General features: G+C 53.2%; 5 protein-coding genes across 5 annotated transcripts; 2 read left to right on the top strand and 3 right to left on the bottom strand.

Moving 5' to 3' along the window:
* Positions 1–325: 325 nt before the first annotated feature.
* ACET3X_007536 (uncharacterized protein) lies at positions 326–3169 on the top strand (the record flags this gene model as incomplete). Its single annotated transcript, XM_069453693.1, has 5 exons — positions 326–362; positions 423–779; positions 847–1455; positions 2075–2435; positions 2554–3169. The coding sequence occupies 5 exons, from the start codon at positions 326–328 to the stop codon at positions 3167–3169; spliced, it is 1980 nt and encodes a 659-aa protein (XP_069304699.1).
* Positions 3170–3732: 563 nt separating this feature from the next.
* Positions 3733–5854, bottom strand: ACET3X_007537 (uncharacterized protein). The gene is made up of 4 exons (XM_069453694.1): positions 5566–5854; positions 5359–5514; positions 4181–5310; positions 3733–4132 (listed from the first exon to the last, which is right to left on the bottom strand). The coding sequence occupies exons 1-4, from the start codon at positions 5723–5725 to the stop codon at positions 3989–3991; spliced, it is 1590 nt and encodes a 529-aa protein (XP_069304700.1). The 5' UTR covers positions 5726–5854; the 3' UTR covers positions 3733–3988.
* A 327-nt stretch (positions 5855–6181) lies between these two features.
* Positions 6182–7177, top strand: ACET3X_007538 (uncharacterized protein; the record flags this gene model as incomplete). Its single annotated transcript, XM_069453695.1, has 1 exon — positions 6182–7177. One exon carries the CDS (start codon positions 6182–6184, stop codon positions 7175–7177), a length of 996 nt encoding a protein of 331 aa, XP_069304701.1.
* Positions 7178–8596: 1419 nt separating this feature from the next.
* ACET3X_007539 (uncharacterized protein) lies at positions 8597–9079 on the bottom strand (the record flags this gene model as incomplete). The annotated part of the gene is made up of 2 exons (XM_069453696.1): positions 8597–8941; positions 8996–9079. 2 exons carry the CDS (start codon positions 9077–9079, stop codon positions 8597–8599), a joined length of 429 nt encoding a protein of 142 aa, XP_069304702.1.
* A 638-nt stretch (positions 9080–9717) lies between these two features.
* Positions 9718–14611, bottom strand: ACET3X_007540 (uncharacterized protein; the record flags this gene model as incomplete). The annotated part of the gene is made up of 7 exons (XM_069453698.1): positions 9718–10657; positions 10751–11415; positions 12159–13568; positions 13616–13858; positions 13910–13986; positions 14047–14439; positions 14488–14611. The coding sequence occupies 7 exons, from the start codon at positions 14609–14611 to the stop codon at positions 9718–9720; spliced, it is 3852 nt and encodes a 1283-aa protein (XP_069304703.1).
* Positions 14612–15960: the final 1349 nt, after the last annotated feature.

The following is a 15960-nucleotide window of genomic DNA, read 5'->3' on the forward strand; positions in this document are numbered from 1 at the left end:
ATAATGGTTATTTCATACATGTGTACTTTTCCCTTTGCAATGATGACTTGGACAGTGCGGCACTGGTATCACGATGGGCAGAGGCAGTTCCTCGGCTGTTCGCGCTATCAGGGACGCGTTAGCCTAGTTTTGGCTGACCCCGCTCCACCAGGCAGGCGTGGCACAGCACCAAGACGGAGCAAGAGAATCACTGACGGACCGTTTAAAGGGAGATGACGCGCGACATGTGAAGCTCCTCTGTCTGCTGCTAGTTGCAGCTTATACGCGCTACCGTCCCTACTGTTCCACGCACCCAACAGCAACAACAACTTTCTCTATCGTCGCCATGCCAATTCGAAGTGACTGGAGCCTCGCGCGTGAAGGTACGCGCTTATAGCCGGTGCCTCCCATTCTTAAAGGCCACTACTAACAGGAGCACGCAGGCGTGACTGGCGATACCATCAGTCGCCTCATCCGATACACTGCCTTCAATCCCGCTCTCACCCTTCCCCTCGTCCTCCTCGCGCGCTACACCCAGCAAGGCAACCTCCTCGCCCAAGACCATGCCACAGTCTTCAAGGGCCTGAAGACACTGCTTGGTCTGGGTGCGGTCAGTACTGTCAATGCATGGCTAAACAGTCGAGTGACCAACAACTGGACCAGCGACGAATATGATTGGACTCGCGAGGTTGTCGTGGTGACGGGAGGCAGTGATGGCATTGGCAAGATTGTAGTACAGCTACTGGCCGAAAAGGGAATCAAGGTCGCAGTCCTCGACGTTCAGGACTTGACATATGAAGGTACGTCTCTTCCCCTCGAGTCTGTCAGACCAGACACATGAAAAGAGATGCTCACACCACCCACCAGCACCACCGTCCGTCCGCTTCTTCAAATGCGACCTCAGCTCCCCCGAAGCCATCGCCTCGGCCGCCTCCTCTATCCGCTCCACACTAGGAAACCCCACGGTTCTCATCAACAACGCAGGTGTCGCACGCGGCAAGACGATCCTCGAGTCGACCGAGAAGGACATCAACCTGACCTTCAAGGTCAACGCGTTCAGCCACTACTACCTCGCCCATCAATTCCTTCCCACCATGATTGCCAACAACCACGGCATGATTGTCACCGTCGCCTCTGTCGCCGGCTACCTGTCCGCTCCCTCAATGGTCGACTACGCCTCGTCCAAGGCCGCCGCACTCTCCTTCCACGAGGGTCTCGCCGCCGAGCTCACCGCTCGCTACAACGCACCCAAGGTCAGGACGGTGCTCATGGCACAAAACTATACACGCACCGCCCTGTTTGAAGGCTTCCACTCACGCGGCTTCTTGTATCCTGAGACGGTTGCTGAGAGCATTGTCAAGGCCGTGCTCAGTTGCAAGAGTCAGCATATCTTGCTGCCAGAGACTGCGTGGTTCTTGCTGCCGAGGATAAGGAGCTGGCCGTTGTGGATGCAGTATGGTCTTAGGAAGAGGCTGGGTAAGCTTATGCAGGGTTGGAGAGGCAGGCAGGTTGTGCAGCCTAGTTTGGCTGGAGAGGAGAGTGAGAAGAGGGTTGAGGACAGCACTGTGCTTGTTGATGCTGAGTAGTTTGGGTATGATGGGTGCAGTGATTTGTGGCCTCGATAGTAATTTACATTTCTTCTAAAGTAGTCTTGTAGATACCGGATGCTAATACTTTGACTTGTCACATAATTTTGGCGTTCATTTTGTATGCTCATGAACAGTCTCACTAATCTACAACAATGTATATAGGTCGATTTTCGTAACATGGTTGGTGTAATGAACGAACGTCTCATACCGTGCTGTGAGCTGGATTGAGTTGTTTTGAATGACGTAAGCTTATAGGTTGTGCATCCGTCAACATCCTCATAACGCAAGCACGATACCTTCGGAACTATTCTCACTTCCTACCTCGCTGTGTTCAAGCTTCATAGGGTATCTCGTCAAGTATGGCGCATCTCACACGCGAAGAAGTCCTCAAGTCCGGCGAAGTATCCGAGGTGTACAGAAAGGTAGTACAGTTCCACATTTTGTCCCGAGACGCTTCGCCGCCATCTCCAATGACTCTGTTCCAAAACAGAAACGACAATCACAAGTCGTCATCTCACCAGACTCACAGGCTTTCGAGTCCCGCCCTGTAGACATCACCGGCGACGACTTTTTCGCCAGCCGCGCATCCCGCGCAGAGCACCTCTCGCGCCTACGCCATTTGTACCCGATTCCCGGCCCCATCCCAGATCTTGTCAAAGAAAGTTTACATGATGTACCGACTCGAGATGGTGCGTCTATCCGCGTCAAAGTGTATCAGCCTGTTGCCGGTCCGCCGGAAGATGGAAGTCCGCTCATCATGATGTACCATGAAGGAGGCTGGAGTATGGGCGACTTGACAGATGAAGATTTGAACTGTAGGATGTTTGCTAGAGACTTGGGGGCTGTTTGTGTGAATGTTGAGTACCGGTAAGAACACACACATACCCACACACATATATATACATCTCTTTTCATTCTACCCACTTCTTCACACCATTCATTCCTTGCCCAACAAAAAACTCACACGCTCACCCATTCCCTCCAGCCTAGCACCCGAGCATAAATTCCCCATCGGCGTACACGACTGCTACGACGCCCTTCTCTGGAGCCTAAAGCACAGCACCACCACCCTCGCCGCAACACCCTCACGCGGTCTCCTCGTCGGCGGCGCATCAGCAGGCGGCAACATCGCCGCCGTCCTCGCTCTCCTCGCGCGAGACAAAAAACTCGATCCGCCAATCACAGGCCAGTATCTCTGCGTTCCTGCACTGCTCCCTGATACAAATGTGCCTGCACATCTACGTCCGCTGTACCAATCTCGCACGCAGAGTGTGAATGATCCGGTCTTGAAAGGTGTTGCGCCGGGTGCGATTGAGCAGATTTATGCGCCGGAGCGTGATTCTCCGTTGTGGGATCCGTTTAATCACCCCGACGGGCATAAGGGTGTGGCGAAAGCGTTTTTCCAGGTTGGCGGTCTGGATCCGTTGAGGGATGAAGCGGTGCTCTATGATAGAGTTTTGAGGGAGAGTGGAGTGCTGACGAGATTTGAATTGTATGCTGGCTATGGACACATGTTCTGGACAAATTATCCGGAGCTGGCAGAGAGCGACAAGTTTGTTCAAGACACGCTGAATGGTGTAAAGTGGTTGTTGGAGAAATGAAATGGAATCCTAGGTTTCGTCATACAAAGATTACAGCAAACTGGGAACGCACATAATCAAGGTAACCTGGCTCGTTTTTTTTTCATGATTGGTGAACCTCTGTTTAGCGATACCGCCCGTTCCCCCTGGCATCGCCCCACTGGTACCCATTTCTCCAGCTCCATTGTCCTCTCCTCTCGTTCCAGTATCCCTGCATCCCTGGTGGATTGGCCATGTGCCTCCACTGTCCCCAGTTGAAGTGTCCGTCGGGTACTTGAGCCAGGTTGTCGGCTGTAATACGATCTGGACGGCGGTAGTCAGCCCAGCGGACGCGTCTGCCTGTCATTATAGGGTTTTGGTGAGCACACAGATAGGGGTTGGTTTAGCGGGACAATCGATTCGTTAGTCGATTTGTATTCGCTGTATGGTAAGAGTAATGCGAGGAGAAATGCTGAATAGAGAAGCAGAGGAGGAAGACATGAGCAGGAGGATTGAGTGGACGTTGGCGTGAAATGCAGATTTGAAGTATTTGTTGCGTGTCTCCAGTCACGAAGATGGCAAGCTGCTGATGTGTAAAGTGCTGTTCAGAATTCACTATCATGACAATGCGAGACTGCCGGCGACAGACTCAGTAACACCACTCATATAGTGCATCGTCTCAAAGCGCCCATTGAATGAAAAGGTTGTATCGGGTGCGGAAATACACTGTGGGTATAGAACCATGCTAATGCCGACCGTGAACCAGTAAGAAAGCCACTGTTGTCGAAAACGTCGAATAAACATGTAGGTAGTACATGTGGCAGAATGGTTGAAAAGCGCTCATTTAGAAGTAGACCTATTCTATGATCCCCTTGGACTATTTGAAGGCGCCTTGTTGACCAAGCTTGAGAAGAAGGACCTCAACTTCTCGTTGTCGTTGATGTTGGTATCCTGTGTTTTGGGGGGTGGTGTCTCGGGTTCGTCTAATCGGTTGGCTTGCCGGTCCTACTGAAGTCAGTATATCTATAGATAGCATGCAGAGTCCACACGCACCTGTAGCCTCTTCACCATCTCATCGGCATTGACCTGAATACCACCCATGTTGAACTGTACAGGTCCGATATGCTCTTCGACAACTCCTGATGCATCGTCGGTCCAGGTTCTGGAAGCCGAGGGGTCTTGTTCTTTACGCGCAGCTTTGATGGCAGCTTCGTTCTCATCTTCCCGCCGCAGATGTTCAAGAATGTTGACTTGGTCAGCAAGGAAGGCTTGCGGATCTTTGCTAGACACCTCGAGCCCATCGGTTTGTTTCGATAAGCTGGAAAGTGCGTAATCTGACTCTGGGTTGCGGATCGTCTCCTCGTAGATGGATGTCGCTGACGGGCCACTCTCCTCCTCCTCTTCTGGAACCTGTGTGTCTTCGCCATTGGGCTGTGCTTCTCCGTCGACGGGTGTAGACACCTGGCCGTTGGTTGGGCGCATATGCTTGGGTATGTCAATGTCCACACTCCATTTCTCGCTAATGCCTTCAACATCGAAGCCTTCTCGTAGAATACGAATCTTGGCCCACGAATCCCAGTTGGGCGGAACCAATACTCGGTCACGATCTGTCACGTTGTGCCTGAGCTGCTCTTGCTTGAGCAGAGACTTGATGCCGAGGGTGGAGTGGATAAGTGTTTGCAAGGACCCCGGTGCTGTAGGCATGGTGTAGACCAAGCTTGAGCCGTGCTTGAGAAGGATGGTGCGCATGTACTGTAGTATAAAGTCGAATTCCTCCTCTTTCCAGCCCCGCTCCTTCTCAAGCGTCTCAATCTTGTCGGCGTTCTGACACACTACGCACAACGGTATGCCGAGCGGCTCATCCCACTCTCCCGGCCCAAGTGGTATCTTTACATTCTCCAAGCTGCTGCCTTCGGACGGCAGGTTGCGTCCCTTGTCTTGCAGTGTCTGGATATTCTCCTCCAGGACGACCTTTGAGTTGTCGTCGAGGGAGACGATGAGCGACCGCAGCACTCTGATCCAGTCGCGGAGTTGCCGTATCCACAGCCACGGGTGATTCCAGTCTAGGAGGATGACGATAAGCATGTGAGGCAGGGTTCGCGGGTTGAGGTAGGGCTTGATAAGGGGCGTGAAGGAGGGCGAGGGGTTAGCAAGGAGGTAGAGCGAAAGCCGGGCAAGTGTGTCTGGCTTTGTTAGCGACTGGGGGTTCTACCGTCGGCGACAGTACACACCCTCGTGATCGGTATCCAGCACATCTTGGTACGTGTAGCCCAGGGCGAATTGGTTGGCAATTGGCGGCTTCCGGCCCCGGTCTGGCGGTCTCCGGTTGTTTGCCGAGTCTGTCGACACCGACTCGAGGAACTCGCGCTGTGTTTCTGGGGTTCCGCCTGGGGTTGAGCGTTAGCTGGGTCCCCTATTCTGCCTGTTGTGGCCCTCACCCAGTACCAGCAGACTCTTTTCCGGCAGCCGCTTCCCGCTCGAGATGTTGTCGAGCATGGGCTTCCATATCTCCTCCTTGTCCGTGTCTCTGCTGCCCGGGCGGTCGTGGCTGCCGGGGACGCGTGTGGGGAAGTTGGAGGTCCGACGCGCGCTCGCCATTGCGGAGGTGGTGCGGAGCTTCGTCGCCGGTGACACGAGGCGTCGTCGACTAGGCGATGGTGTGCGGGTGATGTTGACAGGATATGCGACCGAGGGGGAGAGGCGAGTGCGGCACAGAGTGAATGTCTAGTGGGGTTGCGGTGTGCTTGTTTGGCCGCATTGCTCGCTGGTACCTTTTCTGCAGGGATGCTGCTGCTGCTGTTGGCGGCCAAGCCCGAGCTTCAAAAGTTCCAGCGGACCTCTGCTACCTCCGCGCACACCAGAACAAGTCTGGGGATACATGGCCAGCACCATATTCGACATGATGACCGCATAAAAGACGTTATCCAAGACCCGCGATGCACATGTGATTCGCCTACTCAACACTAGTCGACTAGAGACCTACACTCAACCCGCCCTCCAAACGCGCCTTCCTTACCTCTCCCACGCTACCACGCCGCCTACACTGCGTCCACCATGAATTCCGTGCGCGCCATCCAGCAGCTCAACAAGCGCGAACTCGAGGCAGGCATCAATCCGGAAGGCTCGTGGCATACCGACTACCGCGACACGGCCTTTATCTACATTGGCGGCCTGCCCTTTGAACTTTCAGAAGGTGACATCATCACCATATTTTCGCAGTACGGCGAGCCGGTATGGATCAAGCTGGCGCGCGACAAGGAGACGGGAAAGTCACGGGGTTTTGCATGGATCAAGTACGAAGACCAGAGGAGTTGCGACTTGGCCGTGGACAATCTAGGTGGAGCGAGTATTATGGACCGCATCATCAGGGTAGATCATGCGCGATACAAACCCAAGGACGATGAAGACATGAGGGACAACACTATGGGAGAGCTTGACCTCGACCCGGGTCACGAGTCGGATGGTGGCAGAAGGAAGCGCAGGAAGACAGAGAGCGAGAGCGACTCGGACGACGACGACCGGCCACTGCTACCGGAAGAGATCGAACTAGGGCGCCTGTTGGAGAAGTTAGACGAAGAGGACCCCATGCGAGATTCTATGATCAAGCGCCAGCAAGAGAAAGTAGACGATGCGCTCAAAAAGCTGAAGAAGCAGAAGCGTAAAGAAAAGGAGAGGGCAAAGCGCAAGGACAAGCATAGCCGGAGAGATAGATCCAGGGACCGGGACCATGATAAGGACAGGAGACGCATCAAGGATGCCGAGAAAGACGATGAGCGTGATAGGCGCTCACGGCGCAGGAGTAAGAGTCGAGACAAAAGTCCGCACGACGACCGCCGACATCGCAAGTTGAAGCTACGCGACGACTCGGAGGACAAAGAGCGTCGCCATCGATCAGAACGAACTCGGGATCGAAGCGAGGATTCTAGAGACAGACGCGATCGACATCGGAGGCGCGAGCGAAAAGGCTCAGATTCGGATGGCGAAGACACAGGGCGCTCTCGAAGGAAACCATCGCGCTCACCACTGCCGTATCGGGCTCGTTCTCCTTGATTTGTATAGGCCTGTTGTGTACAGCTACGAAGAGAAGAATCCGACCCTTACCTACAGTACAATTCATCAAGATACTCAGGCCATAATTCCAAAGTTCACTTTCACAACTCCATCCTTTCCTACCACCCCAACGCCCTTGTGAAAACTCCCTATAAATATTCGAGTCGTCCGAGCCGGGAAACGCTATTTACAAAGTAGCCTGGTATAGATACTCGATTTCCAGCTTCCACGGTCCAACCGGCCGGCCATGCAGTTCCCATGTTTCTCTCTACGCCTACCGTTCCTCTGCCGGCAGCTCCCAAGCCGACTGGTTCTGGTTCGACAGCTCTACATGGGGCTCGTCGGCTGGCAGTTCGAGCCTCACCTTGGTTTAGTCCTCAGATACGGGGACTGGAGACTCGATCGGGTGGGGGTTACGTCGTTTGAGGTGCCTGATAAACAACAGTACTACTACACTCACTAAACATCCTCCCAACGCCCCACCAATTCCTGCACCAATCGTGGTTGATTTGTTGTTTCTATTCTCTTGAGAGACGGCCGGGGCACCAGCTGTTGGGTCAAGTGAACTCTGGGTTGCGGACTCGATGCGCGATGGAGTTGACGTAAGCGTTGTCGACGCCACGCCCGAACCAGTGAGCGAGGGCGACGATATAGACAAGGACGATGTCACGCTAACAACGCCTGTATAAGGTCCCAGAGTAGCGCTGGCCAGCGTGAACACCACCGTCTCCGTGCTGCAGCACCGTTGTGCCTCCCTCGTCGACTCACAGCAGTACTCGGCCTCGGTGCCATATCCAAACTGATTGCATTGCCAAATCTGCACGTTACCAGCCCGAAAGTCGTACGCACTGGAATTGGTTGGCGTGTCGTGATTGAGCTGGCAGTATGGAGGACAGAGTGGACTGGCCCATGATCTATCTGTACAGGCGCTCCGTAAATAACGTATGCCAGTGTCGTGGGTCGCGTCCCTAGCGCAAAGTCCACTTGTGAGGCAGGCAGAACGCGATGCGCAACAGGGAGTGACGGGCGCGTCGGGGTCGCATGGGACGTCTGTGCTGGTGTCGCCGTTGGGGTAGTAACAGATGCTGGCTGTCTGGGACAGACGGATCAACAAAGCAACGAGAAACAGAATGTGAAGACGCATGGTAATTATGTTGGCTAGGAGTGAAAGAAGGAGACGATTGTAACGTGCAGCGGATACCGGTTGTGCTGTCATGGCCCCCAAAATGGCAATGTTGCACTGCGTGTTCGGGACGTTACGACTACGGCGCGGTTACACTGCCACAACTAGAGAAGTGAGAAGAACTGACGAGGCATACAAAGGGGGCCATATCCGATCCAATGTCGGCTTGTTGACCTGCTGTATTCATCAGGGTATATATATACACAAACGCCACCCTTCCTTCACTTCCCGTCATCTCATGCAAGTTGTTTCTGGCCAGTAACCGGGCATACAGCGCCCTCGGCCGCCGCCTCTACGCTTGGATGTGTAGCCACCTTATTCTTATGGTGTCCAACCGTAGCCTTTGTGACGGGACATACATCGCCCTCGTTCGCCTTGAGCATGTCCGGGTGGTCGGGGGGCAGAACAGTGGTAGCGGTGCCCACAACGGGGCACAGAGCATCATCCATCTCCTGGGCCTTGGGCTCCTTGACGGCGTTCTTGAGCGCGGGGCATGACGTAGCCTCGTTGCCTTGGGTGGGGACCGGAGGGTGCGAGTGCAGGTTGTGGTGGTGGTCGGTTGTTGCTCCTACTACCGGGCACTGTCGTCGTGTTAGTATGGCTCGAACGCAGGGGATGTACTTTCCGGTACGTACAACCTGGCCGTCCTTTGCGAGATCGATGGAAGGATGCTTTGGTGGGAGGACATCGTTGGTGGTTCCGATCACGGGGCAAGACATGTTGATGGACTGCTGTTGGTGGTGATTACAAGGTTGGGTGTAAAAGTTGGGGCTCGACAAGTGAAGAGGGGTATCAACGGCATATATGGGCTTGCTGGCAAGCATCAGATTCTTGCTGCGGCTCGCATGGCCGTCTCGAAGCTACCCCAGATTCACAGGGATTATGCCACTAGCACCTTTGTCAGCCTCTTCACCTTGCTGCTGATTGGACGACGCGTCTATTGCATGCCCCACAACGCGTGCGTTTCGAAGCTTCTACGAACAGCTAACCTTTCGGCGTGATCCTGCAACTCAGGCACTATCGAATCAGACATTCCGGGATCGCAGGAACGTGTCCAGATCATGGATGGCAGACGAGCGTGCGACGACGAACCACGGGCACCAACCTCGTATGTGAAATAGAAGCCGGGATCACCACGCGACCGCGGTATTCACGCTAGAGAACAATACTCAATCACTTTGCCTGAGCTTCATCTATCGAGAGGAGTTTACAGAGTTAGTATGCTCGGATTAACCACTATCCTGCCAGAAGACTTATGACATTCATCTATATAATCAGAGCATGTCCAGCCATAGTCAAAGCCTTCGCATACGCGTTCCTGAATTCAATGCGCGCCATGACTTGCGCCATGTCGGCGTTATCCAAGGGTAATCAAGACCCCGGGCACACGTCCTCTCCAAGCACCCCATCGGCGCACCAATTCGACTTGGACGCCGCGCTTCAGATTCCGCTGAACGAGGAAGCCCTTCATCATCCACTTGCCAAGGTCCTCTAGCACGTCCAAATCTGTTGCATCACCTCCTTGCGATGGTCGGACGTATATGCCGTCGATATACACGTCTTCCAGATTACTACAGCTGAATATCGTCTCCAACTTGAAGCGCTTGATGACCTCAGAAAGGGGACGCGACATGCGGATGTAGTTTGTGGAATCGTTGCATATGCTTACTTTGCTGACATGGAACGTCATGTCGAGCTTGCGCAAATTCTTGCAAACGACAGCTAGGTCCAGACTCGGGTTAGTCAGAGCCGGTGAATCGCGCTCGTGATTGAACCAGTGCATGTGCGCGAAGTTGAGATGCCTCACCGCGTTTGCACCGCTGTCGCCCGGAATCGCCCTGAGGAAGTTGCTGAACCAAGTCGCGATCTTGAAGTTTGTGTTGCGGAACATGTACTTTAGATCGAACCGCTCTGTTCGTTGCAGCATCATGACGAGGAGTTCCTCGTGCATTTGATGGTTTACGAACGCCAGGTTCGGCAACCAGCCCTTGGGACATCGTCCTGTACTAGCCTTCGGGAACACCCTGATATCTTGGTTGTCGCAAGCAACAAGCATCTCCGGATACTCCCATTTGCAGCAAGGGTTGCTGAACTCGTCGTAGTGCTGGTGCTCACTCAGGCGACCAGCCTCACGCTCGAGCAAGAGGTACGCGTGCATGATACCCTCCCGGAGCTCCGCGGGCAGGTCAAGATATCGCTGGAACCACTGGTAGTCTGGGCAGACATACGACGCGTAGTTTGCCACTGCGGAGAACTCGCGGAAGGCGGCAACTTTTGTGTCGTTCCAGTTGTCAAAGCTGTTGGTATACTCCATGCACTGTTCAACAGTCTCGACCAGATCCCAAAAGACAATATCTTCGATGCGGCCAAGGCCATTGGTGGTCTAGTACATGTATATAACAGCTGTTGAGACATCGAGGTAGTCCAGTATGTCGGGTGTCCACCAGTACGGGTCCTGGCAACAGTCGCACAAAATTTCGTCATCCCAGGATTCGGTCCAATGATGGGACTCACTCCAAGCACGGAAGAAATAGGTATTCTCGAATGAGGCCACCATGTCTAGGAAGACGATGTCCTCGATTGGTGGGTATCCCATGTGCCGGTATACTCTCTGCAGTGCGTCTGGCGGGGGTGGGTACGAAAGCAAATCTACTGGTGGAGGATCGTAGGCGTACTTCATAGTCCTCATGCCGGCCTTGACCATCTCGAAGAACTCTCCTTTGGCAGAGGGAGGGTTGTAGGTATGTGCTGTTGACTTCAACCCAGCTCTCATGAGCTTGAAGAACTCGCCATCTGCCGACGTCTTCTGGTGTTCATACTTGGCATACCTCTCGCAAGCATGATTTAGACGTTGGAAGAAATCGTCATCATCGAAGCGAGTTTCTAGCCAGTCCTCCACGGAACCGTATTCGTTGGTGTATTCGATGTAACCTTCCGCCGTTTTCCCAAGGTCCTGAAAGGCGGAAAGCGGGAATATGTCCTCGATCTGGTCCTCGAATGCAGGCTGTTCCTCGATTGTTTGTGTAATGTCTACGAAGGTTTTCCGGACATCCTCCTAGGATTTATCAGTAACTATACTGGAGGAGAAAACTGGAACAGACGCTCCGAAAAAGGGTAGTGAATGCTTTTGACCATTGTTGGGTTTAATATATCAAGAGATAGGGTGTTGAGAGAGTTGTAAAATGTCGAGTAGAGTTGATTTGACCGGTAGGAGGGTCGGAATATTATGGAGCTGGAATTTATATACAACCAGGAAGGGTGCCTGGGAAAGAAGGGTCCACTAGCAGCAGGTGCAGGCCGTCAGTATTCACTGAACGACGACCACGTCTGTGCACTACTGCCTCTTGTGCTTCAGGCACGAGAAGAACGTGTTTCCGGGGAGTTAAAGGCGTATTCAAGTAAAGTGAAAGTTTTCCCCTCCAAGTTTGTCTGAATCAAGCTCTCTAGACAGCTTGTATGCCACTGGCCTGTGTATCACCAACGAAAATGAATTGGTATATTATTTGTCCTTTCACAGGTTTTATAAGAATATCGAGAAAACAAGTGTGGGCGCAATCGCAACACCTTGGTTGCCATGCACTTGAGCCATGGTACTGTGACGATTCAAATTAACAATGAGCCACTCACAACTTCTGAGCCCCATATCAACACGCAAAGAAGCTCTCCGATGAAAAGTAACGCAGACACCAAGACCTGGAGAATGACACGTAACGATATCAGATATTGCTAATTCGTTCTGCTGACTTATTCTACTACTATCTCGCCCTCTTGCCTTATGTCACGGCTGCTTGCCCCCACCCAAACCGCATACCTGCCCCTCTGGAGTTCCCAGGCCTGAGCAGTAACGTTCCAGACGCTCAGATCACGCCTGTCCAATGCAAATTCAACCTCTCTGCTTTCGCCAGGCTGCAATAGATCCACGCGCTCGAAACCTCTCAACTGCTTCTGCGGCGCATTGGGTACTCCCAGGTACAGCTGTGCCACCTCATGGCCAGCGACCTTACCAGTGTTGGTAATGGTGACTTTGGCGCGGTATAAAACTTGCCATAGCCATGGGTGACCTCCTTGTACAATCGGCACGGATGACGACGGGAAAGCAGAGAGACTCGCGTTCGCTACACGTTCAACCGTCATGTTTGCATAACCAAACGTCGTGTAGGAAAGGCCGTAACCAAACTCATACTGTGGTGTGATGTTCTGCGCATCGAAAGCGCGGTAATCGATGTACAGACCCTCTGTAAAGTCTGATTGCAAGAAAGCTGGGATGGAATGATCAACAGTTCCGTTGAGCAAATGGCCATAATCAGACTCTTGCTGCGCGACGGTATATGGTAGACGACCAGAAGGGTTCACATCGCCGTATAAGACGTCAGCGATGGCGTTGCCACTTTCCTGGCCAGGGACGCCGGCGAAGAGAACAGCGGTGACGTTTGGATGGTCGATCCACGCATCGACAGTGCGGATACCGGCATTGTGAATCACAACGATCGTGTTTGAACAGTTGGTAGCAACGTTGTTGACGAGCTGGTCACTAAACTCGTCTGTGAGGGAAGTGCGGTCGAAGCTCTCTGAAGCGTAAGCGTTGATGAAGACGAGACATGCATCAGCGTTGGCGTATACAGTTGGGTTTACACCAAAGAAGTCCCATCGCAGTGTTCCGCGGTCTGCAATGATACGATCTTGGATGGCCTTGAAGGGGCTGATCACGTACGGCGGAGTGCTCGAGCCTGATCCACCTGCTGTGATGAGAGTGCCGTTGAGTGTATTCCAGCCAAAGTTCTCCTCGTAGCCGCCACCGAAGCGGGAAGGGTTGTTCCAAGGCTGAGCCTTTACTTCAGCATCATAGCCGTAGATGTTCAGGAAGCGAGGATTACGAAGTGGCAGGGTGTTGTTGACGTTCTTAACCAGCACGGTTCCGGCAGCTCCAATCTCTCTGATGAGTGACGCATGATCTTCGCGTACATCCACAATTTCGTGTTGCACGTTGTATGGATATACAGCGTTTTCCGGGAATCCTTCGTCCTGGTTAAGATAGAACCAGGCTGCGAGAAGTCGGGTGTTCATGTCGTCCAGCCTCTCCGTTGTTACAGATCCGTTGTTGACAGCGTCGGTGAGATTATCGCCCCAGAATTTGGGGACTGGCATCACTACGTCAAGACCTGCATTTGCTGAAGCAACACCAGCATGTTGTGCGTCCCAGTCAGAAACCTAGAGACTGTTAGCGATGTTTCAGTAACATTCGGTACAGTACATACGACAAAGCCCTCGAAACCCAACTCTTCTTTCAAGATGCCATTGAGAAGCTTGCTGTTCTGGCATCCGTAGGAGTTGTTCACACGCTGATATGAACACATAAGTGAGCCTGCTCCTTCGCGCAGGGCGTCCATAAATGGCCAAGCATAGAGCTCGTGCAGCGTACGGTCGTCTATGTTCGAGGAGACTGCCTCACCCTCATCACCGGGGCGTCGTCTATACTCTTGTTCTTGTGCAAGCCAGTGCTATTGATGCTGTCAGCTTCTAATTCATATCATCCCAGCAATGTTGCATACCTTTGGTGTAGCAATCACGCCCTCCTTTTGAGTGCCTCTAGTGATAAGCCCACCGCCAATGCCGGCAAGATACGGGTCTAATGTAGACGTAGGAACTTAGTATACGTCTCACCTGCAGTTCGTACAGGATCACTTACCAGAACCAAGACCTTCCCAGTTCCTGCCGCCGCGTACAACTCTTCCAATAGGGCCTATGAATGGGCCGAGGGCAACATGGATCCCTTTGCCTCTGTACTCTCTACCAAGAGCATGGCCGTACCTGAGCATCAGATCCTTGTCGAAGGTGGCTCCAAGATGAATGCCAGCTGGAAACGATGATACAAACTCCTGTCCTCGCACACCTGCAGGAGCGTCCGCAAAGCATAACTCTGGAATCTGGAGACGGGGGACAGAGCCCGTTTGGCCTACACAAGGCCCAGTGACTCCGTGTGTGAGATTCGACTTCTCTTCTAGTGTCAATTGAGCCACGAGGTCTTTTGCGCGAGCATACGCAGACGCCCAACCCGATGAAGTTGTTCCATTACCGACAGCTGAATACCGTCAGTTTGTTGACTTTTCGATATGGTCAAAGTACTTACGGCTGGGATATACTGGCGGACTAAGTCCATACAACGGGACTTCTGACTCGTTGGTGTACCCTTGCGAAACTGCTAGATTTGGCAGCAGAGCAAAGCTCACCGCAACTGCACTGGAGTACCTCATCTTGCAAACCCTCCGTCTTGGACAAGATGATTGCAACTCTTGGAATCACGCAAGGCTAAATACTCCCGAAAATTTTACATGCGCTCACGATTAATCAACGTCATTCGGGAGAACATCGGGCTTCCATCACGACCTCGTGACGGGCCCTCCGCAATGCTACCGTCCTCTCCAACCGTTCTCCGCATTTCGTCTTGGCGAGAGAGGGGAGAGCGGGTACAAGTGATGATGGCTTCTGTATGAAGGATGGCCGACCCAACTACGTCGTTGCCGAGAGGCTAGCTTCGGCGGCGATTGCTTTTCTTCGCGTCGCCCCACTCTGCATTTCTTGAATGCACGTCTCCATTTCTGCTGAGTATGGCGCATCGATCTCAAAACGATTCCAAAGGCGCAGAGTGAATTCGGATACAGAGATCGGAGAAATCTGTGTAAAACTGTCTTTCCTGTGGGCTTGCTGACTGGGGGCAGGACTAATACAAATTCCTGTTGCTGTCGCAGCATCGTGATGCATGGGCCGAATACCATGCGTTCATGTGAGTGCGTATGTACATGACTCTGTCATCTTCCCTTTGTTCTGCGCTCTCACGCCATCGAAGAGAAATCGGACGTCTTTCGGCTAGCTGTCTAGGTCGGGTGCTCGATTTTACCCCATGAAGGCGTGCTCTTAAGCTGGCGCTCGGGATCGCTCCGGATGTCAATTGCCCGAACCCCGAAGCGATTTAGCGTATCCGACACGATGTCGCGCTTGGAGCTTCGCCGGATGTCAGAGCCGATTTCACCTCTTGCAGTGCGTGCGGCCGAGTGACATGGCGACGGAACGACCCGGGAAGCCTTGGTTCAGTTCCCGGGTATGATGTTTGTTTCAGCCTGGCAACGGTGACGCCTTGGTGCCTCAGGTTCTGTCTCAACACCATCAACACGTGGAGAAACAAGCATGACCCCAGCCGTTCCCAATTATCGGGACGCCAGCACCGTCAATGCGCGTGGATGCATCTTTTGTATGGCGGATCGCGACGTTCCGTGGAGCATCCTCGGTTTTGCTGGCCAGTCACCATGCCCCAACGGCTCGAACGCTTGAACAACGAGCTGCGAGGCTAGAGGCAAGGGCACATACAGAGACCAGTGCTTCAGCCAGGTTTCTTACCTTGTGCCCGGTACGCGTCGGCGAGTAGAGCTTCGCGTGGGATATGTTGTGGGGTGTCAACGTCGAAGGTTCTGAATCAGGTGTGCCTGCATGCTAAGGCACAACCAACCACCTAGGTTGTTTCCGATCCCCCTCCAGCTGCACGAGGCATCACAACAAGGCTTTCGGCCCCTGAGGCCCCGATTACTTCTGTGATATGACATTTGCA

The sequence above is a fragment of the Alternaria dauci genome, chromosome 7 (genome assembly GCF_042100115.1).
Source record: "Alternaria dauci strain A2016 chromosome 7, whole genome shotgun sequence".
Classification (NCBI taxonomy): Eukaryota; Fungi; Ascomycota; class Dothideomycetes; order Pleosporales; family Pleosporaceae; genus Alternaria; species Alternaria dauci.